This window comes from Eucalyptus grandis, chromosome 10 (assembly GCF_016545825.1).
Source record: "Eucalyptus grandis isolate ANBG69807.140 chromosome 10, ASM1654582v1, whole genome shotgun sequence".
In the NCBI taxonomy this organism is placed as follows: Eukaryota; Viridiplantae; Streptophyta; class Magnoliopsida; order Myrtales; family Myrtaceae; genus Eucalyptus; species Eucalyptus grandis.
In genome coordinates, this window is record NC_052621.1 from 30,410,919 (window position 1) to 30,436,753 (window position 25,835).

Below are 25,835 nucleotides of genomic sequence, written 5' to 3' on the forward strand. Positions count from 1 at the left end.
AGTTGGGAATTTAACTTGGGAACCTAAGACTTAACTGAGAATTTTAAGAGCAATATCTTCACCTGGCCTTTTTGACTTTCCCCTGCAGAATGCATATTTTCCACAATTGCAAATTTTCTTCATCTCTCTCACCATAGCATGTCCCTTTGGACCACTTCTAACATTCTGCACCTTTGAGCAATAACCCACAGCTTCACCATTATGCTGTTAGCATTTATAGCTCATCAGCTTTTCTTTTATGTTATTTATATATTTTTCGACGAAAAAGATAACTAGAGCTTACTTGAGCGAACCTTCTGATTTACCTGGATGTCCAGCGAACCTTCTAAGTTTTGCCATGATCCTGTCAATAGGCATCTACTTCAGAGCTAAAAGCATACAAACCTTCACTATTTGTTGCAATTTGGCATAGAAAATTGGATGGCCTGTAGGTTTATGTGCATTTTCCTCTGCTGGGATGGGTAATAACATCAGCAGGTAGCAAAATCAGTTCTAATTTGTGAAGAGTTAACTATGCAGCTTATTTACCGGCCTTCTTAATAATTTTTTGTTGTGGCACTTTTAAGATTATGTTCGTAAAATTTCCATGTTGTCACCCCCTTTAAAGTTCGATGAACAGTGAAGCATTTTTTTGTCCATTTATAAATCAGGAAACCACTTAATTATTTAAAACCTTATTTTATGTGGTTGTATCCTCTCACAGCTCAAGAAAGAGATTGCAGAATTGTCTCTGCAGCGAGACCTTGCTCAGTTTGAGGTTCAGGATTTGCACCGATTGGTTGTGGATCACAAATCTTCAACTGCACAGGTGATTCTACTTTGTTAGATTCCTTGATGGATTTGCCGTCCTCAACTTATAACACCAATTATTCCTCAATGAATCTTCTGTTGATTTAATACTTTAGGTGGATGCATGCAGTGATTACCCTAAACTTTGTGTGCGAGGTTCATGGGAACTCAAGAACCCAATTTTAGATACTCAAAACCGAGCAGATAATGAGTATTTGGATGTTGGTATCTTAACAATTGATTCATGTCAATATTCAGATCAACACAGTAGGAGTGACTTAGATGGGCATATGATCCACATTCCCGACTTCGAAGAGAACTCTTTACTCTCAGACCCCTCTTCACAGCTCTCAATTCGGATATCTCACTCCAGGAGAAATAGAATATGTCCAGAGGACATTGGAGAGTACACTGATGAAAATTCTGAGGACTTTTGCAGAGAAGTACGCTGCATTGAGATGGAAAAGCCGAACTCGAACTGCCATGGAAATGGTGGTATGTCATCAGTGGAGGAGACAGCAGGCATCTCGGACTATATTGTGGTTGAGGAAGGTGATGTAGAAAAAGAGAAATTGGGATCACCAACTTTGGAGAAAGCTAGACAGTTAGCGTCCATCAAGAATATGTAGAACCTTCTCTTGAAAAAGCATATTCGATAATGCAGGAGAAAGAGTTACCTACATCCAGAAGTTTCAAGCTAGTCAGGAGTAGAAGTTGTGAGTCAAGCCTTACAAATATTTCATTTTCAATTGAGGAGATGGAGATAAACCATAGCACACCTCCCATTCGATATGAAAAAGAATGTCCTGGAAGACCTGAGGGATGTCAGAGAAAGTTTCCTTCACTGAAGTGTGTGTCCAAAGAAAATTTGTCTGGTAGTGGTTCTTATAATTCACTGGAGGATTCTTTGGATTATGAGCTTCAAGCAGATAAAAGTCGGGCAGTTGAGAAATGTGACAGCAGTATGGATTCCGCTTCTGAATTAGAGGAGTCCATTGCTCAGCAGGAGGATCAACCTAGTCAGCATGGGGTGAGTTTTGTTCCCTGCCTTTTCTTTGTTCCTTTCATCACAGACATTGAGCTATATGATGAATGATGGATTAATTATTTTGGAGGACCTTACAAATTTTTATTTTCTTTATTGGAATTTAAATATAACACAGGAGTTAGTATGCTTTTTCCATATCAAAGAATGTTATATCTCTGCTATCTGATTCAAATATTTGGGCGTGACACCCCATGACTCAAGTGGAGGCGAGTTATTAGGGGTTGGCCCATGTGGGTCAGACTAGGCTTCTTTTACATTGTTTTGAAAACTTACTACGGACAGGGTACAGAAACCATGGTTATCAGGTGTTTAAAGTTTGTGAAATATTATGATTTAGAAAATCTTGATTCATCTAAAGATTTTTTTCTGTGTACAAATATATGATGACCAATGTAGTGATATTGCCCAGCTATGGTTTCAGCTATAAGAGTCTTGCCATATGTAAATGTGGACATGCAAGTAAGTTTGGATTACCACTCACTTGAATATAAAGTGCTTTGAAATTTGGAGAACGAACTGAGTGTTTGGTTACTACCATTAGATATGGATGTTCTGTCAACATACGCTCATTTTGCTCAGTGGGGGGACTCTTTTGATTGACAGGTACATGATATAAAACCCAATGTGATTGCATCTACTAAACTCGTTAAGGATATTGGCTTGGATCCAATTGAAGATGATACAGAAGGTTCTTTGGAATGGCTTTCACACTTCCAAAACTTGCGGAAGGAGATCGTCAAACTATGGAAGGAATGCAATGTTTCATTAGTTCACAGGAGCTACTTTTTCCTTCTGTTTAAAGGTGATCCGACAGATTCCATCTACTTGGAGGTAGAGCTCAGGAGGTTGTCATATCTTAGGGATAAATCCGCTCGTTGTAATCAAGCTCTGGAAGATAGTCAGGCCTTGACTGCTGTTTCAAGGTACTGAATTTAAATTATAAGAAACACTCGCTGCTTTTGTTAAATTCTCAGTAGGGACATATTCAGTCTGTGATTTTATCATGCTAAACAGCATACAAGATCTTTGTCGTGAGAGGCAGATGCTCACCAAGCAGTAGCAAAAGAAGCTCACCAGGAAAGATAGAGAGATACTCTTCCAAACTTGGGGGATTGGTTTGAATACCAAGCATAGAAGTTTGCAGTTAGCCCACTGGTTGTGGTCCGACACAGAAGACATGGACCATGTGGCCGAGAGTGCCAAAATTGTTGCAAAGCTTGTTGGTTTTGTTCAGCCAGAGGAAGCTTCCAAGGAGATGTTTGGCCTCAACTTTACACCTTGGCGATCAAAAACAAAACTTCGTAAGTGGAAAAGCACTATGATGTCTTTCTTGTGAAGCTTTGTTTTGGATGCTATTACTTTTGCGGAATGGTGACGAAATCGTTTCTCCAACTATCTGAGGTGGTATGAATTCCTTTTAACTGGTAATATGTATGTAATGAGATGCAGGTCATTGTACAAAAGCTTTGTAATATTCTCTTGAACAAATGAGAGCTTGCTGGTCCTCTCACCGGTCCTGGCTCTCTAACGTATGTATGGGCGCATGAATGATGTTAATTGGACTAATATAACACTGTTTCTATTTCTTCATCCATCCTCTTACATGTTTTTTTATTTAAAAGCTTGTAGCTGATTAAATTGGTAATTTCACTAATGACTCGTGGCATGCCCTCGTTGATTGTGACTCCTCGATTTCATTTAGCCATTTTTTTGCCCTCGTGGTTTTCCTGACCTCATCGGATTGAGAATATTCTGACTTAAATGCCTAAAACTGAAGACAGAGTATCTTGTAATGGTTGAATGGCATCATCTCAGTAATTACATAAGATAGTAGTTATATGAAATTATTTGTTTGCACACTTAGAGAGAGAGAGAGAGAGAGAGAGAGAGAGGGGTTGACGAGGTGGGAGGATGGGACATACACATGTTCAACTCGAAATATCGTTGTAGTGGCTTATATTGAAGGAAGAGCCTCCTCGTCAGCGTCAGGGACTCTAGGAAACAAGAAACCACTTAAGAAAGCTTCACACACACAAAGCTTTCCCAATAGTACTCCTCCCAATGAAATATGTAGATTTGTTCATATATGCTTCTTTTCTTAAAATATGATATAGTATGTAAATGATAGGCCTTAATTGGTATCTATACCTCAGCAATTTGTTTGTAAGCTATGTGAAAGGCTCACTAGACATGCGTCAGCTATGAGTAGTAAGGTTGATTCCAATGGTTGCTTTTGGATTCAACATTGGGTTATACAAAGATCAAATGATGTTGCCCACATGATTTGGAATTGTGACAGGAAAAAGTGTAAATGCAAACTGTTTTAAAAAGGCTATGTGACTAATTACGGTGTGAAGACTATATGAAAATTTACTTTCTTCTATAGAATTCGCTAGGGACTTGTATATAGGCTTGATATGCATTGACTTGATACGGTGGAATGAGTTAATGAAATACTTATTTAATGAGGATCTCAATTGTTTGTTTTAACCACCAGTAAATAATTGTTGAAATTATCAATTCTATAAAAAAATCCATCATCATGAGTATAAATCACGTTTGAGATTTAATATTATTATTCCATACCTATCGTTGTTGTCTGTAGGTTCATCCATCTTGGTCTCTTCTATCTTGTACAACGTATTTCCTTCTCCCTCATCATGGACGTCAACAAAACCCTGACCACCCTTTTTGACTACCACATGGATATTCTCCAGTCCCTTGCGCTCCTTGATCCCTTCAACTTTTTTCATCACATCGAGGTGCCTAAACTCGAGTTCTTTGAGATGGAGCATTGCTCCTTCAATAATCACGTTCTCAAGCCGAGGTAGCTTCCAGATCTTCAAGATCATGAGGCTTGGAAACCCATCTTTGGCGAACCTCAGGCAAGTGCCTAGGAAGGAATTGGCCAACAGCCTGAAGGTTCTCAGTTGTTTCAGGAGACCACCCAACTGGGGAATCATGTCTATATCCAACTTCAAACCCGACAGAGTCAGTGCCCTGAGCGAGATTGGCAAGAGCTGTGTCCAGATGGGTTTGTTGAGTTGGTCCAGCAAGTAGAGCTCCAACAGCTCGTGATGTTTTTCAGCCAACGACAGTTCCGGTATGGGGCCTATCTGCGATGTCATGGGCTTGGCTCCTTTCTTGTCTTCTTTCGCGGGCTCGGATACTTTTGTGCCTTCCTTCGTGGGCTTGGCCTCTTCCGAGGGCTGGGCTTCTTGCGCGGGTTGGGCTTCTTCTGCGGGTTGGTCTGCTTTCATGGCTTCTTTCGGGGGTTGGGCCTGTTCGGCGGGCTTGGGTACTTCCACGGGCTTGGACCCTTGGATCACCCCAAAGGTCAAGGACTGGAGATTGGTGAGCCCCAAGCTAATCCAATGCGCTACTGTTTTCCCTGCAGCGCCTGAGGCGTCCTTATCCGAGTGTTGCAAGAAAAACTCAAGCTGTACATGAGGCCTGAGGTCTCGTTATCTTCGCCAATAACCAGCCCGCTCAGGGTTTGGAGTTGAGTTAAGGCATTGACATTGTTGCTACAAGCCTTGAGGATGTTCTTCAAGTCGACATAGAACCAGTTGAGATGCAGGTGCCTCAAGTTCCTTGCCTTCCACAAGGAACTCGGCAGGGAAGTGACGTTGGTGTGCTTTATGTCGAGAGTCTCGAGATGGTGCAGATCTGCAACGGCACTCGGGATCGAGTCCAACACCGTGGATCTCAATCCTAGCTACCTTAGGAGCACCAGCTTGTGGAGCACCCTTTGCAAGGATGGCTTATACACACCGTCCAAGTCAAGCACCTTTAGCAAGCTATAGTTAGTCTCGGATGTCATTTTCCTTAGAAACGTGCTGATGTCTTTGGTAAGCACACCTCTCCTCAGGTAGAACGACAGAAACGAGCGAATGTGTCTGAGGTTCAAATCGGGGTAGTTGCCGCCGTGGCCGTCTCTGACTATGTTCGTGTGCTCTGCAAGCCACCGAATCTTGCTTCTTTCTCGCAGTTGGGCCAGCAGCTGTTGTTGCTGGCTAGTTGGGTCGTGGTTGTTCTTGTCTTTCAACTTGCTAGTGCCATGTATGTGTAGGAACCTCATGCTCATTGCAATTGGGCGGATCATGTCATAAAGGGAGGTGATCATCTGGCAAGCTTTGGGGGATCCATCCGCCCTCCAGCTCACAACATCGATCACGTTCCTATTCGCGAGCTCCAGAATAAACGTCTCTCCCACGTCCTCAGGCTGCCTTTTCATTTCGCTTTCTCTGTCGTAACAATGCGAATCCAATAAGCCCTCGGCCAACCACCGCCTCATTAACCTTCTTGTCGGGATGGGGATTGCTACGGGGAACAAAGCCATGTAGATGAAGCACGGTTTTAGATGGACCGGCAATTTATGGCAACTCAATTGTAGTATATCTAACTTGAAACCCTCCTCCGCCAACGCTGTGGGTTCGCGCTCTCCTGCATTTGACAGAAACCCGCCGAGTAAGGATATATGGAGCGCCAAGCCACGACACTAGTTGAGGATATCCTTCTCGTCTTTTGAGTCTCTGACCTTCCGGTACTCCATGCAACTTCCAAGCGAGCATCCTCTGGCTTTCTTCATTGCCCAAGTTTTGTAGCCTGATCGGCTCTGCCTCGGATGTATCCGTCAACTTGGCTATCTTACTGTCCTGAGTTGTGGTAATTATGTGGCCCTCTGAGAAGATTGGGACGCTAATCGCTAACACTCGCACGAGTTGCTCGTCAGATGGCTGCACGTCATCCGACACTATGAGGAATCTGTTCTTCTTGGTCAATTTTTGTTGCACCATTATCTCCTCCATATCCATGTCTTTCACGTCCCTCGCTAGCTTCTCGACGTGCTTCAGTATCTCAAACAGGATCTCCCGCTCGTCCAAGCTGCCCGAGACGTGGACCCAAGCGCGCCACTCATAACCCATGTACTTCGCTCGGCTGTAGACCCATCTCGCAAGGAACGTCTTGCCGGTGCCTTGCTCGCCCCAAATCGAAGTCCATTCAGTCCAACACAGTTTTTGTCTTATCCGACTCATTATTTTCGTTTTCTCAGTCTCGCGACATAAGAATTTAGTTGGCACCTGCCCATCCCAGAAACTAGTTTGCCTCACCACTTTTTTGCCTTGCCATGTGTTGATTTCAAGTTAGCGGAAAACGACTTACCTTTATTTGATGCGCAAACAACAATTAGCCCCGAAACGAACATTGAATTGCTGATAAAACACGAACAAAATTACTTCACGTTGGTTTGAATGCAATCATAAGGAAAGCATTCGATTTCCACTGCATAAATGCAAATTGTTCTCGTAAAGAAGAAATGGAACGCTTTGATGGAAAGGGGAGAGAAAAGAAGAAAATTTTCTGAACGTACGTTCTCTCTAAGCGTACAGTCTGCTAATAACCATCAATGGTTGTCTTCGGGAGGCTTTTATGCATCTCCCTTCATACCCTTTCAATGGTGTCTTTCCATCGTAGCGTATCAAGGTGAAACGGTGCGTTTAAATCGCACCCTATCATGGATGTAATAATAATAAAATACTATATCTCTCACTCGGACATGATGAACTTGATAGCACTCTTTCAAGAATATAAGGCGTTCAACATTCATCAACTTTACAAAATAATTCATACTGGCAAGTAAGCCGTGCGACCAATGAGTACACCTGCACTTGAGAGCTCAAATTATACACTTGTTAGGGATGACATAATGGCTACAATCCCAAAAAGAAATAAACAATCGATGTCTCATAGTGCCCCGGACATATTTTGTTACACCAGTCCAAGTATACTTATCCCTTAAAGGCTATACTTGACTATTCTCACAATACCATTTATTTACAATTATATCCGCAACCACATAAGGCGATATAATTGGTCGACCGATAAATACATGTGATAGATGTAAAACAACAACAGTTTTCCTTCGCACTCATGTCTCTCTCCATTTCAGAACAACTGCTTTCCTAGACACGTCCCATAAGGCCGTATCTATTCACGACCGCTGGTAACATGCTAAAGTAGCAACATTGATTTTTCACTTCGAGAACATAATCAGAAGTAACATATGGCACAAAATGAGATAAATTATAAATTACCTCAAGGGCTCACATGATGAGTAAATAGGGATAATTTTACTCACCTTCCCTTATCGGTCGTACAATGCACATGTAGTATGAATTACATGTTATAGTGAATTTTTCTTTCTATAAGAGCATATGTCATTTATCAAATATATCCACTATACGGATCTTAGCCTAAACATAGTCACATGTTTCTTACGTACTTATATTTAGCTCGAATGCTATATCAGCTCGCTTTCTATAACGCCTAATTAAGTACTCGCATTCGGCATCTTACAAGCATACATGATTGTGGGACTATCATGTTCGGTCTTACTATAAACAAATCACAGACCTCATCTTGACTCCAATCAAGGTGACATATTTTATGTACTAAACTCGCTCTTTAGCATTTATTTGTACATAACGTCTCATCTTAACATGCTTACTACATCACTTGAGGCGATTGCTCATGTGAGTGAGCCAATCATTGCATACCGACATACTTTTCAATAATATATGTGTGTAGTGCTAGTCTCATACTATATTCGTACCTATTGATAAAACATCAAGTCACTAATAAACAAACAAGTACAATACATATGTTCACAAATACATAAACCAATGATCCTCTACAATAACATATATCACATTCTACGCAATCTTAGTGAAATCCTGTGGGTCAAGAATATGTCTCTAGGAACAGCTTTCGTAAATGGATCAGCAACCATTCTATTGGTTGAAACATATTGTAGGATCACTTCTTTATGCGCTATTATATCTCTTATAAAGTTGTTCTTTATGTCAATGTGTTTTGTCCTTCCGTGATACTTAGGATCCTTCACATAGCCAATGGCTTCTTGACTATCGCAATAAACTATCACTGGTCTTGGAATCTTAGTGACAGTGGCTAAATTTTCTAAGAAACGTTTTAGCCACACTGCTTCTTATACTGCGGCAGAGCATGCAATAAATTATGTCTCCATCGTAGATAAGGCCGTGCATGTCTGTTTCTTGCTATTCCAAGAAATCGCACCTCCATTGAGTAATAATGCATATCCAGAAGTTGATTTATGCTCATCTAGGTCTCCACCCCAATCGGCATCTGAATAGCACAATAGGCGTAAATCTTTCCCTTGGTAACAAAGTTGATAGTTTATGGTGCCCTTCAAGTATCTCAGGATTCTCTTCACTACTTTCCAGTGTGCTTGACCAGGATTTGATTGATATCGGCTCACCAATCCTACGGCATAACATATGTCGGGTGGAGTACACATCATAGCATACATCAAACTTTCGACTACACTAGCGTAAGGAACATTTTCCATCACTTTAATCTCTTATGGAGTCTTAGGACACATCTCAGTACTTAGGCCTTCACCTTGCATGACAGGGGTATCGATGGGATTTCAAAATTGGAGGACAAGTATTCTTTTATGGTGATAACCAAAATCTTGTCATTTCCAGCCAATAGAATATCGTCCACATAAAGTGATGAAATCATAAACTTATCTTCGGACCGCTTGACATATACGCAGTGATCTTCTTCGATCATTGTGAAGCCAAAAGTGGTTATGGCTTGATTAAAACGAAGATACCACTATCTAAATTATTGCTTAAGACCATATATTGAGCGATGAAGCTCGCAAAATTTATACTCTTGACCTTTAGCTATGAAATCTATTGGATGCTTCATATAGATTTCCTCATCTAGTTCTCCATTGAGAAATGCCGTCTTTACATCCATTTGATGTAATTTAGGGTCCAAATATACAACGTTGGCTAGGATAAGGTGTATTGAGGCAAACCTTACAACTGATGAAAATGTTTCATCATAGTTTATACCCTCTTGTTGAGTATAATCTTTCGCCATAAGGTGAGCCTTATACTTTTCAATGGATCCATATGCCCTTCGCTTAATCTTGAAGACCCATTTGTTTCCAATGGCCTTACGATTGGGTGGTAGATCAACCAAGTCCCAGACATTATTTGCCCTCATTGACTCCATTTTATCTTCCAAAGCTTTTCTCCATTCTTCCTTATCAAAGGATGAGAGAGCCTCTTGAACAGTTTTAGGCTCGGCATCGCCTTTCTAAGCAATCATAAATGCTTCCCCTTCAATCTTAAAATTACGATGAGGAATACTTTTATGATTACTTTTACGCAATTGAATTTCTCTTGAATTCAGCTCACCAGGCAATGTAACACTCCCACTAGGTCTTGCATGTTGAGGTAAATCTTCATTTCCCTCTACAATATCAATGGGTGTGTTATTAGAATATTCCATCTCATATAATTGGAAGTCCTTATCAATCTCACATCTACTAGGAAAATCGTTCTCCAAGAATGTGCATCTTGTGACTCCATTTTGGTCACACTTCCATCAGCTTGTTCACTTATTAACACATACCTTTTGAAGTGTTCAGAATATCTTATAAAGATACATTTCTTCCCTCTAGGATCTAATTTGCCATATTTATGGGAAGAATCATGAACATAAGATGTACATTCCCATGGACGTAGACTACTCAAGTTTGGTTTCCTACCAGTCCATAATTCATAAGGGGTGGAAGTGACCGATTTTGAGAGCACTCGGTTAAGTATATAGGCAGCAGTCAATAACGCATCTCCCCAATGGAAGATAGGTAAATTTGCTTGCGTCATCATAGACCTAACCATTTCCAATAGGGTTTTATTCCTTCTCTTAGCCACCCCATTTTGTTGTGGAGTACCAGGAATAGTCAATTGTCGTACAATTCCCTTTTTATCACAAAGAACCTTGAATTGCTCAAATAGATACTCACGTCCGCGATTGGTTCTTAATGCCCTTATTGTTTGGTTCAACTGATTCTCTACTATCGCTATATATTGTCTAAAGTAGTCTAATGCTTCTGACTTATGAGAAATCAGAAAGACATAATCAAAACGCGTGAAGTTATCTATGAAAGTGATGAAATATGAGGCTCCATGCCTCGCCCTCACATTCAAAGGACCACAAATGTCAGAATGTATGAGTTGTAATGGAAATTCGGCTCTAGTCCCTTTACCGAATGGTTTTTTAGTTGATTTTCCCATTAGACAATGTTCACATACGGGTAGATTAACATTAGTGAGTGATCCTAAAAGGCATTCTTTAGCTAATTTTTGCATTCTTTGCAACCCAATGTGACATAATCTAGCATGCCAAGTACTTGCATCAATCTCAACATTATTAGAAGATGCAATTAAAGAAAAATAACCATTGACATTAATATTATACTGATCATAATTAATGTCTAACATCATAAAATCATTCGATACATAACCTGAACCATAATAAGCTGTTCCATACAAAATATCAACATAATCACTATGGAAATTCAATACATAACTTAAGCTAAGAAGAACAACTATGGAGACCAAGTTTCGTCGAAAATCTTGAGCATAAGGGACATCATGTAGGAATAGGTTTCGACCATCACGTAAAATTAATTTACATGTGCCAATACCCTTCACTTTAATTTTTGAGTTATTCCCAACATATATTCATCTTCTTCCAGGCTGAATTCGACGATACTCCACAAATGCTTCTCTATCTCTAGTTACGTGGTTTGTTGCTCTTAAGTCTACAGTCCACATTGGATGAGATTCAGCAAGCATTACATTACTAGAAACAAAAGCATTACTTAAAATAATGGAGTAATAGGGTACCTCTTTTGACTCAGTGCATTTATGAGCAAAGTAACTCATCTTGTCACAATTGTAGCACTTCATCTTGGCCTTGTCTTTCTTCCCACCACGCTTCTTGCGTTGGAAGGTCGAAGCTTTGCGCGAACTCGATTCAGCAACATAAGCATAGGTAGAGGATCTCGTAGCCTCTAGGCGCGCATCCTCTAATTCCAAATGACGCGCTATATCATCAAAAGTGATAATATTCTCATTATGCATCATATTAATCTTCACATGCTCCCAATTGTTGGGAAAATACCTTATAATAACCTAAACTTGTTGTTCATTAGTAAGGGAGTGACTTGCCGATTTCAGCTCACGAATCATGTTTGACATCTCCTCAAGATGCTGCCTCATTGTTACATTTGTGCGCTTGCAGAATGTGTCAAACTTGATGGTGAGTCTCCTCAGCTTAGTGGCAGATGTACCCCCAAACTTATCTTTCAAGGCAACTCATATAGCTTGAGCTTTATCATAATATTTAAACTCACACATGAGATCATCTTGCATATGGCTCAGCAACGTGATGCGAGTAATGCTATTTTTCTTTTTCCAAACTTGATGAGCTTCTAGATCTCTCCTGTGTTGAGCTGAAGTTCCATGCTTAGGTTCATCCATGGTATGGTTGAATGTTTCCAAAACCTCTTGCTCCTCAAGGATGTACTGAACTTTTCGGTGCCAAATATCATAATTGTCACCGTTCAATTTCTCACCCTTATTAAGGTCAGCCATAATGGTCTTGGATGCCAAAGTTATAATCAATTGCTATAACACATTGACATAATAAACGCAGAATCAATACTAGCACACCTTGCGGAGTAACACACATATTTAATTTGCCGTAAAGACAAACTAAATTAATGATAATTCAATAAATGACATAGAAACAAAAGTTCACTATGTTCCCAATCAACTTCTATGAACGATTGTTCTATTATTATTAATTAGTTCAATTTGCGCAAATTTTAAGTTTTAGGTGAGAACTCATTCGAATTCTACCAATCTACAAATTCCCACTAGGAAAAATAATTACATGACCTCATGTAATTTCTACATTTTTTTATTAATACAAAAACATAGCATGGTGTGAACCAACGTACAAAAATATTCATGCTGTAACTACAATCAAAATTGCAATTCAACATATAACAGAAAAATAAGGATTTCCTACCATTATCAATGAATAAACTATGCATTTGTAAGTATATTAAACTACATACATGCTACCATCGAAACAAGCTCTACACAACATATATGACATCATTTTCATATAGGCCAGTTACTGTATTTCTTAAAACTTAAGAAAATACAAGCTAAAAAATGAATAAACTATGCATTTGTACCTTAAAATTCGAGTACATAGGGTTCCGTACACAATTTTATACATTAATAAAATTCAAATATCCAATATAAATATACCACAGTGTAGAGGATACTCATACGAACCAAATGCCGCTAACCACGTTCCAATTGGAGCTCTCACGCGCCCACACGCACCACTTGAGTGCGTGGCACGTGTGGTGCACGCACCAGCGAGCCAAACGGCTCCTGGCCGGTCCAACCGGTGACCAGTTCGACTGATGACCGGTCCAATCGGTGATCAGTCTAACCGGTTTGACCGCTGGAATGGTTGACCGGTCAAACCTGTTGACCAATCAAAGGTCGGGTTGGTTCTAGGTCGAATCACGGGTCAATTCTGGGTTGTGTTGTCGGCCGGCGACCGGCTGGCCAATCGCCATTGGTGGCGACGTCATCAATGATGTCATCCGTGACGTTAGCACACTCTGTTTCACTGACGCACGCATGCCGCTCACGTGCTGACGTCAGAGTGACGTCATCACGCGTCGGCTTTCCCGGCACTTTAAGCGTGTGAGGCCCAAATGTAGAGGCTTCTGGCCACGCGTGCGGGCGCGTCCAGCATCTTCTGGCAGCGTTCGACCCACCGTTGGACTTGTCTTGACGAGTACTTTCACCCTGTATATTCAAAAATTGATTTTGGCTGAAAAAATATTCCGAAAAATGGCCGAATTCGTATGGGTGTGCGCAACCCCGAACCCATTCTTCACTTTGGTTTGATTTCGAGGATTCAGATTGTAATTTCGAGCGATAAACATCCAAAACAATGTAGAATTCAATCTGTTGATCTTGATATGATGTGGTAAATGAGTAAATTCGATGAAAACAAGATAGAAATCACGATCGGGCTCTGATATCAATGTTGGATTTCAAGTTGGCGGAAGACGACTTACCTTTATCTGATGCGCAAACAACAATTAGCCCTAGAACGAACGTTGAATTGTCGATGAAACATAAACAAAATTACTTCACGTTGGTCTGAATGCAATCACAAGGAAAACATCATATTTCCACGACGTAAATGTAAACTGTTCTCATAAAGAAGAAATGGAACGCCTTGATGGAAAGGGGAGAGAAAGAACGAAAACTTTCTGAACGTACGTTCTCTCTAAGCGTACATTCTGCCAACAACCATCAACGGTTGTCTTCGGGAAGCTTTTATACATCTCCCTTCATACCCTTTCAATGGTGTCTTTTCATCGTAGCGTATCAAGGTGAAATGGTGCGTTCCAATCGCACCCCATCATGGACGTAATAATAATAAAATACTACACCATGGAACACTAGCATGGGAGGAGGAACTAGCAGGTTCCTTTTTCCCTTTGCCCTCGACCCCCTCCTGAAAGAAAGCAAAAAGAATGAAGGAAAGAAGGATATCAAGACTGAAGACAAGGGAATTTTCTATATATTGTCTTCAATGATCGTGAAATATCGATTGCTTGTTGAACCCTGTGAATTGCGTGAAAGTAGGATACTCCAAATTCGGGGGTCCAAATATACAGACCCCTATAGATATAATACAAAGAGTATACAATTAATGGAAGTAAATGATCCTATGTATCAATCTAGATCTAAATCTAATATTTAATTGATATATACAGAATCGTAATCAGATCGAATCAGATCAGTAATTGCTACATATCTTTCAACACTCTCCCTCAAGCTAGTGGCTTGTAGATATCCAAGATGCCTAGCTTGCTTAATAGATATGTGTGCTGTCTTTGACACAATGGCTTGGTAAAGATGTCTGCTAGCTGTTCCGTCATCCCAATTCCTCTTGTCTCAATCACTCATTCTTGGATCTTTTCCCATGTAAAGTGACAATCCACTTCTATATGCTTGGTTTTCTCATGCACTATAGGATTTGCTCCTAGTTTGAGAGCCGCATCATTATCACAATATAGCTTCGTTGGTCCTTGCACTTGTATTTCGAGATCCTTAAGTAGGCCTTGTATCCACATTATTTGACAAGTGGCTTTAGCTATAGCTCGATACTCTGCTTTGGCTGAGGACAAGGACATAATGGGTTATTTCTTGGTCTTCCGTGAGAGAAGTGATTCTCCCAATTTGATGCAATATCCAGTGATTGATCTTCAACTTATGGGACATGTTGCATAATCTGCATTACAGTATGCTATCATCTTCATGTCACATTGTTTAGATAGAAGTATCCCAAGTCCTAGACACTTCTTTAAATATTTCATGACTTTCAAGGTAGCATCCAAATGAGATCGCTTTGGATTGTGCATGAATTGGCTAAGTGTCTGTACCACATAGGAGATATCGGGCCTAGTCATAGTTAGATATATGAGTTTCCCAATAAGTCTTTGATAGCCTAATGGATCTTTGAGTATGGGATCATCATTTTGAGATATGGCTTTATCATAATCTGTGGTAGTCAACTTAGTGTTTTGCTCGATGGGAATTACAGCTAGCTTGCTTCGTGATAAATCTGCTTATGATATAATCTCTAATACAAACTTCCGCTGACTAAGGGAAATCCTTTGATCAGATCGAGCAATTTCAATCCCAAGAAAACATTTAGGTGCTCCTAAGTCCTTAATGTGGAAAGTGGCATGAAAATATTCCTTGAATTTTTATATGGTTGCTTTATCATTTCCTATAACAAGAATGTCATTGACATATATCATTAAATAAATAGATGACATACCTTTGGTCCGAATGAATAAAGCATAGTCTTGTTTGGACTGCTCGAAGTCTGTTGTTGTAAGAGCATTTGCAAATTTAGCATACCATTGTCTGGATGCTTGTTTTAATCCATAAAGGGATTTGCGAAGACGACATACTTTATTCTCCCTATGTCTCCGTAAGCCTTGAGGAATATCCATATAGATTTCTTCATCTAAATCACCATGTAAGAAGGCATTGTGCACGTCCATCTGATGTAAAGGCTAGTCATTAATGGCGGCAACGGTTAAGAATGAACGGACTGTGACATTTGTGGTAATTGGAGAGAAAGTCTCATGATAGTCAAAACCTTCTTGTTGGGTATATCCCTTGGCTACCAACCGTGCCTTGTATCGTTCAATGGAGCCATCAGCATAATACTTGATCTTGTAGACCCATTTGCACCCAATCGATTTACGATTAGGTGGGAGTGAAACAAGATCCGATGTTTGATTATCAATCAGTGCCTGTAGTTTTGCCTTCATGGCCTATTGCCATCTTGGGTCAATAGACACCTCATCATAACTAGATGGTTCCTTGTCTTTTGATAGACGACTAATGCAACATCTATGTTCCTGCGATAATATATGAAAGGAAACATATGATGAGATTGGATACTAAACACCTGGAGAATTGTGAGTGGCACAGACATAATCCTTGGTCTAAGTTGGAGGTAACGTAGCTCGACCAGAACGTCTTGGATGATCAACTTCTGTAGTAGAAGGAATCGTCTCACTGGAGGACGGCAGCGCGACATCCTGGATTTCCTCATTAGCAGCAGGGCCTTTTAGTGTGTTCTCCAAAATATCTTTTGAGGAGTTTGAATTCTCAGCTAAAGTCGGTGTTGTTGTTGGAATTAGTGTAGGAATAGAAGGAACATTCCTCGGTTGTGCTAGTGGTATGTAAGCAGAATCTTGAGGTAATGCTTCATCAGATAATAAGCCACGAGGAGAGGATGTTATCCTTGAATCTTCATCTCAAGATATCTTCTTAGAGAAAGGAAAGATGTTCTCATGAAAGATTACATCATGAATAATAAGAAATTCCTTTGTGGAAATCTCAATAACCTGATACCCCTTTTGTAGGTTGGGATATCCCATAAAAATGCATTGCCAAGCATGTGGGCTTAACTTGTCTCGAGGACCCATTGTTGCGACATAGCATAGACATCCGAAAACCTTGAGGTGTTGCAGCTCAGGTTTCTTCCCGAATAGCAGTTCAAACAGTGTTCGCCTATTAAGTATCTGAGTAGGCATTTGATTGATTAAATAAGCCGTTGTGGTGACACAATCTCCCCAATAATCTTATGGAATTGATGCTTGAAACTTTAAAGCACGTGCCACTTCCAATAGATGACGATGCTTGCATTTGACCACTCCATTTTGTTGTGGTGAATAGATGCATGAGCTCTCATGTTGTATGCCATGAGCGGTAAAAAGCAAGGAGTAATCATGGCCGAAGAATTCTCTCCCGTTATCAGTACGAATCCGTTGAATGGATTTTCCAAACTGATTCTTGGATAGTGCAATGAAATTTTTTAAATGAGAGTAAGCCTAATTCTTAGACCGCATAAAAAAAATCCACATTACACGAGAATAATCGTCTACTATTGTAAGGAAGTAACGAGATCCATCATGATTTATTGTATGGTAAGGTCCCCAAATATCCACATGAATCAAGGAAAAAATTTCACTAGCTCAGGAGCTACTAGATGGAAAGGGCATACGAGATTGTTTTGCAAGAGGACATATAGGGCATTGTGGACAAGGAAAAGAGGCACTGTGACCCAATCTCAAATGCATAATGAAATTTTTATCATTGGTAGTCAAGTTACGCAATGATGGCTTATTCAAGGAATTGCAGGATAAATCGAAATTAATTGGAAAACTTGTCCAGAAAAAGAGTCATTTAGAAAGACTACCCAAGCCCATCAGTTTGCTAGTCGAAAGGGTCTGAAATAAATAGGTGTCGGCATAAAAAATTACCTGGCATGAATGTTCTTGGCAAGCTTTTGACATAGAAATGAGATTAAATTGGAATTCTAGGACATAGAGGACATTTCGAAGAATAATCTAGGGATTGAGATTGATTGTTCCTGTCACATTGACATGAGTAATATTTCCATTGGGTAATTGTACGGAAACAAAAAAATTCAATCTTTCATTTATACTCGAAAAAAATCATTTGTCGCATATAATATGATCGCTTGCCCCTGAATCAATAATCCATGCCTTTCTGGAGATAGAATTAATCAAGCAATGTGTAATACTCGAGAAACTTCCTCCCTTGTTTGAAGTATCCAATTTATGTAGTGCCTGCATCAGCTGCTGATATTGATCATATGAAATAGGCTGTTCAGTGTTTTGACCAATTGGTCTAGTAACTTGATAAGCCGCCGAGATTTTTTTCTCATTTTCTCCGGGTTTTCCATGTAATTTCCAACAGCTGTCAATCATATGGTTAGTACGTTTGCAATATTCACAAAATAGTTTACCCTTTCCCTTTGAATTTTTTGCAAAATTTCTTGATGACGTGGCAAAAATCTAGCCATCCATCCCTTTAAACGCGGGCTCCTGTCCGTTGTCTGATCCGATTAATATATTGGACCCTCGTGAACCGTCCGATCCTCGCGTGCGATCTGGGCCGTTCATCCCATCCTTTTTAAAGATCCGCAGATCCCCTTCGCCGAACCCTAATGTGGTTCTCTTCTCCCTCTCTCGATTTAAGGTTAGGGTTCTAGTGGCCACATCTCGTCGTTCACCGTGGGCTGCGAGAGAGATGCTCTCGCTGCTCCTAGTGTGTTTTGGCGTCGCGAGCCGTTGACTCTCCTCCTGTACAACCAACTGGAAAATACGCCCAATTGGTGGTACTGGATCCATAGCAAGGACCTGCGATCGGAAGGTAAGATACGATTCATTCAGAATCAACAGAAAGCGCGTAGCTTTCTCCCTTTCTCTAATAGAATTGTATTGCTTGAGCGTTAATTCTGGTCCTTCAAGCTTTTCTTCGACCGCTTCGAGCTCATTCCATAATGATGATAGCTTGTTGAAGCAAGCCATGACCGTCATGTTCCCTTGCTTGAGCTTGCTGAGTTCCTGCATATGGGAAAAAATCTTTGCTTGATCCAGTTTACCGTACATTTATTTAATGTTTTCCCACATACTTTTCGCGTCCTTTGTCGATGGAAGTCTAGTTGCGACTTCTGGAGATATGCAATTTCCGATCCATGTTCGGACGAGTTGATTGCACTTCCTCTAGTGTCGGGCTAGGCGTTCATCAGAAGGGATTGCGACGGTTCCGTCAAGAAACCCTTCTTTATCCTTTGTCACTAGTGAGCGTCAGAGCTCCTGTGACCATTTGGAATAGTTCTTTAGCCCGGTTAGCTGTTGGCTAATCAGCCACAGTTTGGTCCGTCGGCAGTGGAGACAAACAAAGGGTCGCCTGGTTCTGGTCGTTCGGTGAACGCCGCCGCTGGAATCGGCAAAAACCCGGGCATGAGATTCAGGTAGGGATTCGTCCCTAGACCTGATTTGTTTGACCCGATCGGATAACCCGCATTAAAATATCCCGGGTAGGGATTTGTTCCAATACCCGATTCACCCGACTCGCTTGTCTGCTCCAATTCGGTGGTTGGGCTTGCCTCGTTCGTGGCTGACAGGCTCCCATCACTTTGGACGTAGCTCTGGTGGCCCACATATCCAAGCGATGATGAACTTGGGCTTGGCCCAAAGTATAGTGGGTAAGGAAACCACCGGTAAGGTTGGCTCGTCATGGGTTGCCCCAAATTAAATTGAGCCTATGTGGGCCGCCACTGTACGAGTTGGGGCTAAGCCGGCTGTTGCTCCACTATTGGAAGTGTCGCAAGAGGACTCTGATTCTGCGAAACTTGAGGGGTGGCTTCTCCAGTGGACTAATTACCAGCGGCAGAAGCATTGTCATGCGGGGTGGCCATGGTAAGTAAAAAAAAAATAATTCCTTCCTTTGAGATTGATCCTAATGCTGAATGGTAATCCCTTTTGTAGGTCAAGGATTCCTCTGGCAGAAGGTCGAGGCAGAATCAAGTCAGAAGCCTGGAGGCTCAGATACCATAAAAGAAAGCAAAAAGAATGAAGGAAAGAAAGATATCAAGACTGAAGACGTAGGGAATTTTCTGTATATTTTCTTCAATGAATTGTAAATGTAAAGACCCCTATAGATATAATACAAAGAGTATACATTTAATGGAAGTAAATGATCCTATGTATCAATCTAGATCTAAATCTAATCTTTAATTGATATATTCAGAATCGTAATCAGATCTAATCATATCAGTAATTGCTACATATCTTTCAACACCTCCTTCAAGAACTTCTCATCACATTACTCCTCCATCATATTCACAAGCATGGACAAGTCCCTCCACAGCTTGCACTTGGAGACGAGCGCGGCCAACGACCTTGCCGCCGTGCGCAGGGCCTCGTGCCTCTCGCGGGCCTCTCTGAGGTGGAACTTGTCGATGAATTCCTCAGCATAGTAGATGGCTCGGAGGAGCCGCCCCAACCACTCCGTGGTTTTGGACGGTCCGTATTGAGTGGAAATGAAGTCTTGGATCGTGGCCAGCTTCGCCTTGGCATCCTCCGCGCGGGCTTGCATCGGGAAGCACTTAACGCAGGCCGGGGGAGGAAGCAAGATATCTAGTTTCTGCGATACGATCTGGGCAGCGTCTCCGGCGAACATCATGCAGCTTCTCGTGTCGGAAGCAGCCACGGCTAATCGATATGTTTGTTTCGAGCAAGGTCGTGTGGGCGTGTGTGTGTTGGCTTGTTTGCTTGGATTGAATTAATTTGTGGGGACATTTCATTCTTTCCTACAGATATTCTTCATTTTTCTATGCTTTTCTTGGGGTGGCTTCTCCTGTTTACAGTAAGCTTTGTAATTCTTTGCTTGTGTGATTTTTGACCGGGAGTCGGGAGAGAAAGTATCTGCCACAATGAGGTAAAGTCGGGTGCCCTTAATAAACACTCTTATATTCCTTACTTTGTCGAACTAGGAGTTGCAGAGACAAGTAAAAATGAATTTAATTTTTTGTGATGAAATTCCATTCATCTGTAGAGTTTAACACTTTATCAGCACCCGTGATCTGAGATCAAACGAGAACATTGTTGGCTTATTTTATCTAATATAGAATACTAAAACCAATTCAAAGAAAATATTACTTTTTTTTTTTTTATGGATTTCAACAATTAAGGATTTGATTTTCAAATTGCTAGAGATACTATATGTTTACGAGTTTTAGAATTCAATTATACGATATACGATTGGGATCCATTTGCATCTTAGATATCAATTATATCTTCAATACACTTGATAGGAAGCAACGAAGCCTATGCTTATACACACATTATCAACTTGTTCATATAAGAACACTTGCTCATAGAGAATGTATCTTATAACATAAATAACAACATAATGCTCATGTAATACGTGAATATAATGTCATTGTCACATATTTGATACTACATTGTAGGAATGTTGCCACGCAAGGTGTATAGGGGTGTGTGTTCTTTTGTGATTGTGTTTTATATTTTTTTGATTTTTTCGGTGCTTTTCCTCGAACGGGTGCCTCTCCCCCAGATTGATTATTGATGGAGCCAAATTTTGACGGAGGTACAAGAAAGCATCCGGTACTTTTGCCATTGGCAGGTTAAATAATTAAGAAGCCAATCCAGTTTTGCTAAAGTTCAGACTAAGATAGACGAGTTCACACGGTTAAAATATCAGCGATGTGACGAATAGTTGTTCTATAGTGATCGTAACCCGCTTATAATAATCTTAACTTGTAACCTACCGTATCATTTAGTATGTCCACTCATTAAGATTATCACTACAGGCGAGTCTTGCAGATATTTTGACTTCTGAAAGCAGTAAAAAGTTGTAACCATGGAATGAGGAATTCATGAGAACTAGCCTTTTTTCTTCCCTCAAGCTAACCAGGTTCCTCAGTCAATCTTTGCTTGGAGATGTCTTATGGGTATACGATGCTTGTTCCTTTCCATGATATTGTTTTCACTTTATCCTTTCAACAGCATGGTCCGAATATGGATGTCGTTCCTTAAAATACCCAACACTTCAGCTGGACTTTACAGTAAGAGTACCCGATAAAGAAGATACTGTATTATGTTTGATATTTTCCGGAAAATCCACCTACGCGTCACTGTAATTTTCAGATGGCTATTCAAATATTAAAACAGAATGAAATCAATCAACACTGTAAAGCCTATTTCTTGTATAGTTTATCAATAAACAGAAATTTCACAACTTTATTTTTCGTTTTATTCTTATCATTGTATCAGAGTCACTATAGAATAGATTGAGGAAGCGCCGCCCATTGAGTCTATTATAAAGTGGCCGTCGCAGCAATATTATGTCAGCCGCGTTGGGATCGAACATTTGGTCAAACCTGCCACCGATGAGTGCTGTAATGCCACTTTCTATTTGTTTCTTTTGCAAAATTGACACGACCATTACACTCTCTGCCCTTCAAAGAGCTCGACCCTAAAATTACACTCTCTGCCACCGATGAGTGCTGTAATGCCATTCGGCGTTGCACACTTCGGCACACTCTTGCCACTTCTCGGATTCGCTGACCCCGACAACTTACGGTGCTATTCTAACACTTTGGGTATCCTACTTCGGCACATCATCACCGTTCGACGCCGTGTGCGCCCCCACTCGCTTACCAAGCGACGTTAGCGCCACGTTCCAACCATGTCGTTGACACGTGTTTGCCACGTCAGCCTCTGATGGTGACTGTTAGGGGTGTCAAAAAAACCTGGACCAACCCGACCTGAACCGACCCGAACACGACCCGAACACGAAACATGTATTATATGTGTTTCGTGTTCGGGTCGTGTTTGGGTAACAAATATAAAACAAGCGAAAAAATGTGTTTCAGGTAGGGTCAAGGTTCGAACATTGTTCGACCCGAAACAAGTTAATTCCAAAGTCCAAACACACCAAAAACACAAACACTTTAGCCCCAAACACAAACAGTCGAACACAAGCACTGTAGCACATACCTCGTCGGCTCCGCCTTCTTCTCCGACGAGTGCGCCTTCTCGTGGAGTCCGCTGCCGCCCTCTGATCGACGCGCCTCCGCCTCGCCCTCGCTGTCGCCACCCCTCGCCTCCGCCTCGCCAACGCCGGAACCCTTGCCGCCGCGTGCGGCCGACCATCGTCGACAGCTCGGGGACTGGGTTCGCTCGGCGATCATGGCGCTCGCTTCTCGCCTCGTTTCCAAGTCCCGGCAGGTGAGGCCCCCCTCAGATCCATGCGCCTTCCCCCTCTCGCCGCTCGTCAAATGCCGTCCCGAATTTCTGCTCAATGGCGCTCAACATTGGCCGTGGAGATCGGGAATTTTGCGTTTCGCAAAGTCGCCGCTTTCCGCTCGGGCGATTGTTGATGATTGTCTGTTGCTCTTCGTTGCGGGGCGATTTGATTCGGCGATTGTATTGGGTCGAGTGTGTTTTTTTATGGTTCAATTTTGATGTTGGATTGGGGCTAAGTTGTCGGCATGACTTTGAGTTCTCTAGCTGGGCTGCTTCTGTTTCTTCGAAATCTATTTCTCTTTCTGGGTTTCTTTCTTTTAAAATTTCTTTAGCCAGTTTAGTTATTGTTTCATACCCTGCTGCCCAAAATTTATTCTACTTGTTTGCTGGAGACATGTTCTCTACCCGATTTTTAGTTCAGTTTAATATCACGTGAAAAATATATGTTGTGTTTCGCATGGGACTTCTTTGTAAATGAACGAGGCCTCATAGATGGTATAGGCCCTGTTTATAGATAAAAGCTGAAGCATTAAATGGAGATAGATTTAGCTATTCAGCAAGGTTTTACTTAGACATGTTCACTCTTGTGTACTTATCAGTTGATATTGGAAACAAAGATAGTCTTTGTGTGGTCTTTGAATCATTGGCAATTCTGGGTTTGCATTGATTACTTATGATAAAATTGCATGTGCAGTGTCTTTGCTTTCTGGAACACACGAGCGGCGAGCCTGTTTTTTAGTGGTAGGCTAGGCTTCATTATGGCGGATTCTGGTGAGGCTAAGCAGGCTGAACCAGGAAATTTGGAGGAGACAAGTGAAAAGCAAACATCTGAATAGGGTAATTCCTGATGTATACTGATTCAGTGTTTCTTTATTGTCAGTGTGTAGCTTTTTCAGGAAGCCATCAAGAAATAAGAATATCAGGAAGCGGATGGTTGAAGAAGACAATGATGAAGATTCCAAGACGGAGAGTTCAGTGTTACATAATCAGAAGAAACCTCAAAGGACAGGCAATAAGCTGTATTTTTCAACTGGATCCTCCAAGAGCTCTGTGTCTACAGAATCAACCTTTGATTCTGATAAGCAGATCCTGAAGAAAGGAGAAGATTGCATATTTTACTCTAGAAAGTAAAACCCTTTTCAACACATTTACCGAGCTCACCATACCTTATGAATTCGTGGGCATTGGCAAGAAGTGCAGCTTTTCTTATTTCCAATTCTCTAGCATCTTCTTTTCCAATTGTATGAATGTATTTCTTAAACATTTACTTCTCTTCGACCCCATTTTAACTTCTTTCTTTTCCCCACATGCATATGCTTGTACTCATTTGTAGAAGATACATTCATTTGAGGCCAGCCAAAAGAAAAAAGAGACAAAAATCAATCCAATGCTAAAAAATAAAGAGCCAAGCCGAGGCTTTGAATGTTTCGTTATAACCTATAACATTTGCGAGAAGTCACGAACAACAATGAAGATGAATGCCCCCGTTCGACTCTCAACCGAAAAAAAAAAAAAAAAAAAAAAGGAAACCCGGAAACCCGACCCAACCCGACCCGAATTTCCTATGCGAGTTTAATGTGTTTCGGGTCAGGTCGGGTCGGGTCACAGTATGTGACCCGTATGTTTCGGTTGGGTCGGGTAACATCAAGACCCGACCCGACCCGTGTACACCCCTAGTGATTGTTGATCGTGCTAATCGGCCATTGACCGGCATTAACCAGACCCCCACCTCCTGTTCAACCTGTTTCAAACCGGTCCTTGGTGTTTCTCGAGTGGTTCCCGAGGCACTTCAAGGTCCTGAATCTATTACCGGCCTTAATTTCTCCATGTCAGCTCTGCAGGTACCAGTTTTCTTCAAACTCATTATAGGATCTACTAGGCTCATACAAGTATATTGCATATTATGAAATAATTGGCATTTTCAAAACCCATTTAGACTATTATGAAAGGTTCCAATTATAATTTATGGGCTCAAGAAATATCTAACTTTTTTGAGAGGATGTCGGCTTTGACTTTACATCACTGATGCTATTTGTGCAACTACTCGAAGTACTAGTGAAACTAAGGAGAAATTTATGGTGCATTTGTTTCAAGAAAAATGTTTTTCTAGAATTAGTTTTTCAAACTCCCACCAGTTTGGTTCATTGAAAATAATTAGTTAATTGAAAACACTTTCCAGTCAGGAAAAATATCTATGCGTAAAATTAGGAAAGTGAATTCCTAATTCTAAGAAAGTAAAAACACTTTCCGGGATTGCTCCTCTTACATTATTTTATTTTATTTTTCTTTTATTTAAAAAATCAGTTTTTAATTTTTAATTTTTCTTTTATTTTTTACTTTCTTTCATTTTCTTTTTATTTTCCTTCTTCCTCTTTCACGTTGATGGGCCTAGGCGATTGATCACAAGCACAAGCTAGCCTCGGGAGAGTTGAGCCTTGCCAACCTTACTATGGCAAGCTTCTGAGGCTGGTTAGTCAGCCCTCACTGGGCCTTGACAACAGCACCAGTGCCTTCTCATAGCCATTGTTGAGGCCTAGCAATCGGTGAAGAAGGAAGGAGGAAAGAAAAGACAAAAAAAAAAAAAAATTAAACATTTTTCTTTTTCACGTGAGATAAAGTCATGAGATTGAAATATATATATATATATATATATTAATGAGATCTAAACACTGGAAAACATTTTCAATCACATACCAAATAAAGGAAAACTAACTATTTTCTTGAAAAATAATTTCCCTGAAAGTATTTTCTTTTTTCTTGAAGTTTATCCCTAAACAAAGGCACCCTTAATGAACACTTAAAGGACTAAGATAGCAAGAAATATCAAATCCTTAGGTGGTTTTGAAGCATTTCGATTTCTTCTATCAAACATCAATT

The 25,835-nt window shown here is 40.8% G+C and overlaps 2 protein-coding genes and 1 long non-coding RNA gene across 3 annotated transcripts; all 3 read left to right on the forward strand.

Annotated features, from left to right (window-relative positions):
- The first annotated feature begins 689 nt into the window (after positions 1-689).
- LOC120288815 lies at positions 690-1,418 on the forward strand. Its single transcript, XM_039302978.1, has 2 exons — positions 690-808; positions 906-1,418. The coding sequence occupies exon 2, from the start codon at positions 1,080-1,082 to the stop codon at positions 1,416-1,418; it is 339 nt and encodes a 112-aa protein (XP_039158912.1). The 5' UTR covers positions 690-808; positions 906-1,079.
- Positions 1,419-2,490: 1,072 nt separating this feature from the next.
- Positions 2,491-3,300, forward strand: LOC120289225. The gene is made up of 2 exons (XR_005547135.1): positions 2,491-2,760; positions 2,852-3,300. It is a non-coding gene; the product is annotated as an uncharacterized LOC120289225 (long non-coding RNA).
- An 18,909-nt stretch (positions 3,301-22,209) lies between these two features.
- Positions 22,210-24,225, forward strand: LOC104456975. The gene is made up of 4 exons (XM_039302979.1): positions 22,210-22,312; positions 22,586-22,940; positions 23,653-23,771; positions 23,839-24,225. Exons 1-4 carry the CDS (start codon positions 22,210-22,212, stop codon positions 24,087-24,089), a joined length of 828 nt encoding a protein of 275 aa, XP_039158913.1. The 3' UTR covers positions 24,090-24,225.
- Positions 24,226-25,835: the final 1,610 nt, after the last annotated feature.